Source organism: Anomalospiza imberbis, chromosome 1, assembly GCF_031753505.1.
Source record: "Anomalospiza imberbis isolate Cuckoo-Finch-1a 21T00152 chromosome 1, ASM3175350v1, whole genome shotgun sequence".
Lineage (NCBI taxonomy): Eukaryota > Metazoa > Chordata > Aves > Passeriformes > Viduidae > Anomalospiza > Anomalospiza imberbis.
Window position 1 is genome coordinate 20,867,603 of NC_089681.1, and position 7,152 is coordinate 20,874,754.

Consider the following 7,152-nt stretch of genomic DNA (forward strand, 5'->3'; position numbering starts at 1 on the left):
CTGGCCACACTCTTCCCAATGCACCCTGAGATACCCTTGGCCCTTCTGATTACAAGAGCAAGCACTGCTGGCTCAGTCAACTTGTTACCCACTGAGACTCCCAGGTCTTTTGCAGCAGAACAGCTCTCCAGTAGGTCAGCCCCCAGGTTTTGTTTTGACCCTTGTTAATGATAATATTAGATTGTCTTGTAGCCCATAGTCTGCCAAATTCTTTCTGATTGGTTTTCACTCTGGATGTGCCCTCTTGGTATTTATTGGCTGTAATCACTACCTTGCAGTTGAGAGGAAAGATGGTAATACAGTGGTCCTTTAGGCTAGCAGTGGTAGGTATGGCTGAAGCCAGACCATCAAGCTGTACCCAGGCAAGTTAAAGAGAAGCTGAGGTGCATCTTGGAGCAGCTGCCTGGAGTTGCTTGTCTCCTTAACTTGGCAGGAGACTTTTCTGGAAATCCTGGAAAGGAGCACAGTTTATTAGGCTCTGTGTGGGATAGCTGGGTGAAGTGAGAAGGGGAGTTCAGTTGGGGAAGAGATGATTTGTTAATCTTGGGTTTGGTGACTTTAATCTGAATCTGCCTTTCTAAAAATGGTGTTGGGAGAAGCAAGGGAAGAAATGCTAGTGAAAGAATTTAAATCAAGTATCTCAAAGCAAAGAGCAGGTAGACAGCCTGTTTTAACTCACAAGTAGTTTTGCAGGTCTTGATGTAGAAGTCTTTCAGCAAAATCATCCCTGACAGGAGGCAGAGACCAGCAAGGTCTGTGTAGGATCACTCACAGCAGAGCAGCCCTCAGAAAAATTTTACCTGAGAAACATGTATGCTGAACATTATTTTGGCACAGGTGGCATGTGATTTGAGATGTTACTGGGTTGTAAACTACAAGTCCACACTACATGTAGTAACATTAAGACTTTCATAAAAGCAGGAGGCTGGGAAACTTCAACCCAAATGAGACTGCCTGAAAATAAGAGCAAACTATGGGGAAGAGGGGAAAACTGACTGTTTTTTCATTGTTCTCTTATTTCAGGGTCTACACTGTGATTTTGCTTGTCTAATGTTCCATTATTTAGTGAACAGACCATCAGAAGAGCGAGTCTGTGAGATCATCGTTAATGCTGTAGAAATTGAGCAGGTAATCTTGGTTGTGGCAACATTGTGGGCAGCACAGGCTCAGTCTGAGGTGTGAAAATAAACAAATTAACTTCTAACTTTTGGGATTCCATGTTTGATACTTGGCTTAGGCTTGATTCCTTATGCATTATACCATTCTTTCTCTCTTCCTTAATGGTGACAATAAGAGTTAGAGACTTTCTGATTCAGTTGTCAAGCAACTGGGGCAAGCTGAAGCTGGCAACTGGTTTTCTCCTTAATGACAGAAAGGAAGAAAAGCTGTCTTATTTGATATTGAATAGAATAGTTCCAGTTGGAAGGGACCTACAATAATCATCTAGTCCAACTGCAGCTGTCTCTTAGAGAGGAGTTTGTTTACATCTGTCCTTTCAGGTACTTTGTCTCTCCCTATTGTATTCACATCTCTGCTTGTCCTCAGGAGAAGGCAGAGTCTGCTCTGGCCACAAGTATCATGCTGTCTTCTGGCTTTTTCTGAGGTTCATGTCAGGTTCTTTCATGTGAAGTGCTGCCCTTCTGCAGGCACAAGTTTCTGCATGGCTGAGTGTTTGGCAGGATTTTAGTTTAGCTTTCTTTCCTGTTGTTACCTAACTACTATGATGATGAAAAATGCTCCTTCTTTGTCTCACAGCACTGACAGGTATGCATTGGTGCCTGAATATACACATGCCTGGGTTCAGCACTCATATATATCACTGCCCTCTGATCTGTCATTCTGTGGTGGCTGGAAGCCAGGAAAACTGGTGATTTCTTGATCTATCCCTGCTCCCACTAGTATGGTCCATAGATTTATTGAAATTGGAGCTTAAGCTTACACAGAAGCTTACGCTGGGGGATTGGAAAAAGGCAGATTAGAGGGGCAGTGATAAAAATCTTGTGCCTTTTCCAGAGTAACAGGCTAAAAATAAAGGAAGATACAAACAGTTACTGAAAACAGAAGATATTTGTTGAATTTAGTGATGTGAGTTATTTATTCAGACAACTTCCTGGGGAGTGTGAAACATCACAAAGAATGTTACTGTGAAACACAGGTGTCTTCTCTCATTTTTGTCTTCTTAAATTTAATTTCTCTAAATATCATCTGTATTTTAACTTCTAGGAGTTTCTAACTGAGGCATTACCTGTGGGTCTGATTGGAATGAATTGCACCTTGATGAAACAATACATTGAATTTGTTGCAGACCGGTTACTAATGGAGCTTGGGTTCTCAAAGGTAAGAGATGCAATTGCCCCAAATGCTGGCCTGCCAGTGCAGCCCAGGAGAACTGCCAGCACAAAGCACTCCCCTGTCATGCTGGGAAGCAGGTCATATTTAGCACATGGACTTCCTGTGAGTGACAGCTGAAACCACAGCATTCATACCTGTGCTTCACTGTAAAAGAGCAAGAACAATTCAGGCCTTTGTTGCCCTTCAGCTGCTCAGCAGGTTTGTAATGGGAAACGTAAGCTGTGCTCAGATGCTGCAGTGCTTGAAGAATAACAACCACCTTGCACAAGTGAGCTTCACCACAGGCCAAACTCCTGGGAGTGGCAGTACTGAATTTGCTTAGACAGGGGTCCATAGATCCTGCAGGATATTGCAGCCAGAGGTGGTCTAGTTTGAAAGAGTTTGACAGTTTTGTTTGCTGTGGGGTTTTTAAAGTATTATTTCCCTGAATCACCAGTGTGTTTTCCTTCCCCAGGTCTTTAATGCAGAAAATCCTTTTGATTTCATGGAGAATATTTCTCTGGAAGGAAAAACAAATTTCTTTGAGAAGCGGGTTTCGGAATATCAACGTTTTGCTGTTATGGCAGAAACAATGGACAATGTCTTCACTCTGGATGCAGATTTTTGACAAATTGGCAAATGAATGGTGACTGTTTCCCTCTCCTCATCTCCCTTTATGTTGTGAAGTTGACTTAATTTCCTCTCGTGGAAATCAGAGTGTACTGGGATATTTTTCCTGGATTTTCATGTTGTTTGTCAGAAGAGTAAATATATTTCTGTGTCATTTGAAAAAAAAAGGGGGATCATTTGTAAAAAATTTATATGGCTTTGTAAAAGGATGGCCTTTTTAAGATTCCCTTGATTCATCTGCTGTCAACGCTGTCTTTAAAAATGACATGGAATGGATGCTACTACTTTTTTAAGACTTTTGGTAGTGTTTTAAGAAAGCAAACTGCATATTTACCTCATGTTATGGTATTTTAATCTGAAAACCAGCCGAGGTATCACTCCATGTAAAAATGTTGCTATAAATTATTTTCCTGTTTTCTGTTTTCATGTTTATAGATTTGGTATAGAGTAAAAGCTATTCTGTTTCATCCTGTTGCAGATATAGTAATAATTGAATGTGGGAAGACCTTAATGAAGTCTGAACTATGGAATATTATTAAACCTGGGAATTATGTGTAATCCCCCCATTAACCTGGATTCTGTCTGAAAAAGTTTTTCTTGGGTTGGAAAACTGATGGGTCTTGGTAGGCATTTAATTCAAATACATGTGATTCTTGTGTTACAGCTGTTACTGAATAGGTCAGTGGACTTTGAATGGTCCTTGAAAAGGCACACCTGTTAACAGTGGAGGAAAACCACATCCCATAGTTCTTTGGCTTGTGTTTTTCCGTGCTTCACTGATCAAGTGCCTTATTAAGCAATCTGTAGTTGTATTTGTAGTCACCGGACACTGAAACAGCCAGCTCTTGGTGTTGTCCATCTCCCCTTGTCATGCTGGGTGATTTGATATTCTCCCCTTCTTGGTTGCACTTGTGCATTGAAGGGGTGAGAAGACATGTCACTCCCAGGGATTATTCCTTGAGGTGTTACAAACAGACTACTTGGGCTGTAAGGAAACACCCAGTAATGTTTGAACGTATATCAGGTTGTGTGTCTGATGTGAATCATTGGAACATTGTCACAGAAGAGCTTCTGAAAGAAGGTATTAAACATTTCAAAACCAAACCAGAAGTAGTATGGAGTAGCAGCATCTTACAAAGGACTGTTGTTTGGTTTTTGATTGTGTGCCTGAAAACTGTAATATTTTGATACCACATGGAGAGAATGGAGTGATTGAAGAGTGGCTAATGTGCTGCAGTGCTACTTGGGGTGGAAGGGATGCTATTCAGCTGTACCTGGCTTATCTGCAAATAAATAGGCTCTTTTTTTCCAAGATGAAGTGAATATTCAAGAGCTAGACAAAAGGTTCTGCTTTATTAAACCCAAGCATTTTTCATCATATTCAGCATTTTGTGGAAGAGCTTTTGTATGTCTTACTGTTGCAAATATCTTGTGCTGCTTTTCATACACCTGGCATGAGCCAAACTGACAGCCCAGGGTTATCAGTGATGAGGTAGCACAAGTGTTATTTCCCTGCCAGGCCAGATCAGCCATAGTCCTGGGTACCTGAGTTCCATGAAACAGGTCCACTGCCTTAGCATAGTTCCTAGTGACTACAGCAGTGACAGGTCTGTCACTGCTGTAAAAATAAGCAGCAAAATTGACTCTGTTCTTTTAGTCTCTGTAAAAAATCAGGAGTATATACTGAGCATGGAAATGGAACAGCTTTTTTTTTTTTTTTTCCTACTAGAGCCTTCATCATTTGACATAAGGTACTTAGAAGAGGGCAGAGTAGAACGTTGAGAATATAGTGAAAAGCTGGAACTAATAGCCCTCACTAACATACTGGAACTGCAAGAGAACTGTGGACTCAGAGTGAAAACTCAGTGCCTTTTGGAAATACTGAGATAGGGGAGAAAGAGAAAATATTGTAAATGGATCTGTTGTTGGAGTAATAGAACCTATTATGTCACTGAAAGTACTAAAAAGCATTTATTTTGAGTCTTGTGACAGGATAGAGAATATTCTAATAAGAAACTGCAATGTTCTCAGGTTCTGTAAATGTATATGAGATACCAAAGTCTGGTACAATGCCTCCCATTTGATTTGTGTGTAAAATATGTGTGTTGTTTCAATAAAATTTGAGTGTGGGGAAGCCCGTGCCTTCATTTACAAGTTACTTGCGTCCTTGTGAAATCCTAAGTGATAAAATTGGGATGTGACAGAGTAAGTCAGTATTCGCAGCTTTTGGACTGTGGGAGAAAGTTATGAGTGCTCCATATATTGTCTTGCACTTTTTAAGGAGCTCTTGACTTGCTCTTTCTTGTTCCTGGAAAATAGGTTTTGCAGTCTAGTGAAGTAACAAGTGGGTTTGGTGTTTGTTTTGTTTTATTTTTGATAGGGATTTTCTGGCACAAGGAGAAATCTTTTGAGTGTCTGTAAGTGATTGTCAGTGGGTGGTACCTGATATATGAAGAGCATCATGCCCTTGGGGCAGGCACCCTGACTGCCTGGGCACAGCATCATCAGGTTCAGGTCCTAAGCTGGGGCCAGCCAGGCACCTGCCTGAAGCCAAACACTGGTCACCTGGGTCTGAGCTGGCACAGCTTCACACCTGCTTGTGTAGGCACTATCAGGGCTGTCATTTCAGAAGTCTTGTCCCTGCAGCCTCTTTGTGCCTCCTTGAGTCAGGCATGATGGGCAGAAGGTGCCTTCTTCCACCAGCAGCACTGGGCACTGGGCAGAAACCCCGTGGGCTTCTGAGGGCTCTGTGTGTCTCACACTGTGGCCATCAAGCTTAAGAAAGCCCGATGGGTGTGAGCGTGGCGGGGAGAAGGTGTGAAGCATCCCTTCAGTGTACATGGTCTGTGTGCTCTGAGTTGGAATAAGGCTGGTGTGTGAGTTCACTAGAGCCAGTGCGACAGAGAAGGTGCTTCCTGGAGGTGTTTGTGTCGTGGTGAAGAACACGTCTGCAAGGGTCACATGAGTAGAAACCTCTCTCTGGGGCCTGCAATAGAAGCTGAGGCTCAAGGGAAGAATCCCCCCTTTTAAATTCCAAAGTGGCCTCTGTAGTTCCCATTGTTCCCATTCAAGCAGACATGTGCCTCCCGGCAAATCCCATGAGTTGGTTATCAGTAGCCACAGGCAGGCATCGTGCTCCCAGCGCTCTGTTCTGGCTGTGAAACCACTGCCCAGTGCAGTAGGTCAGTGAGTATTCCCAGCCCTTGCTGGGAAATAAAAGAAAGCAGGTGAAGATAGGGCAGTTAAACCTCTTTCTCAGTGTTTCTGGACTGGAAAGATTTTTGCAGCAGATGAGGATGCTGTGTGTGCGGCAGCACCCTCAGAACTTCAGCCAGCCCCTGGCTGGCTGACACTGTGCTGATCCACTTCCACCACATTTCTTGTCCTTGTCTTTGAATGACAAAAGCTTTGAAAGAGCAAGCATGGCCTCCATGCAAGTCACCTAGCCTGCCAGAGGAGCACCTTCCTTCTGGCCTTCCTAAGGGGATGATCTGGGCTGGTTTTTCCTCCTGGTGGAGCCCTTGAGTCAGCAAATATTAATGTTTCTGTCCCTATTATTTAGCACTCCTTCTGGGAGTCGGTCACTGGCGATGCCGATGCGCTGATATTTCATGTAGCCGAGTTTGTGTTTGCCAGGAGGATGCTCGCGTGCCTGGGGCCCCTGGCCGCACCGCACGCCGCAGGGATGGGCAGGTGTGTGCACAGACCCCGTTTGCGCATACAGGTGTGCACGCCTGGCGCACGGCTGTGCACGCGCACCACACGCACGCACCAGCACAGCTGAGGGGAGAAGCTGTTGAATGGCAGCTTTTAGCAAACCCTCTCCCTGGAGCAGAAGGGCAAGGTGGGCACTGTAATATTGCTGTTAAGACATACTGTTCCTGGTTTGCTGGCAGCTGCTGCCTTGCCCTGCTTCCCACGGCCGGGGCACAGATGACAGCAGCAGTACAGCCTGGGCACAGATGGGCAGCGGTCCCATCCCATCGTACATAATCTGCCACTAGGAACAAGGGCTGCCCTGAGCACAGAACTGTGCTCTGCTTACTTTAGCTAAAGTTTTTCAGCTTGAAACGCAGGTAAATCTCAGGAATGGCTGGTTTTGGCCAGTGTGGAGCACACATTTCTGCTTTGAACAGTAACTTTGGCATTTGGATGTTTGAGTGTACTCACGTGGGCAAGCTGGGGAATTCC

General features: G+C 44.0%; 1 protein-coding gene across 3 annotated transcripts in view; it reads left to right on the forward strand.

Moving 5' to 3' along the window:
- Positions 1-5,119, forward strand: part of RRM2B (ribonucleotide reductase regulatory TP53 inducible subunit M2B) — a 20,692-nt gene extending 15,573 nt beyond the window's left edge. For 2 of the 3 annotated variants that reach the window (XM_068183650.1, XM_068183642.1), the window contains exons 7-9: positions 1,024-1,128; positions 2,224-2,337; positions 2,807-4,287. In XM_068183650.1, the coding sequence (XP_068039751.1) occupies positions 1,024-1,128; positions 2,224-2,337; positions 2,807-2,959 (372 nt within the window). In that variant the 3' untranslated portion in view covers positions 2,960-4,287. Of the gene's footprint in view, positions 1-1,023; positions 1,129-2,223; positions 2,338-2,806; positions 4,439-4,485 lie in introns of those variants that run through there. The other variant, XM_068183632.1, reaches the window with a different exon arrangement.
- The last annotated feature ends 2,033 nt before the right edge of the window (positions 5,120-7,152 follow it).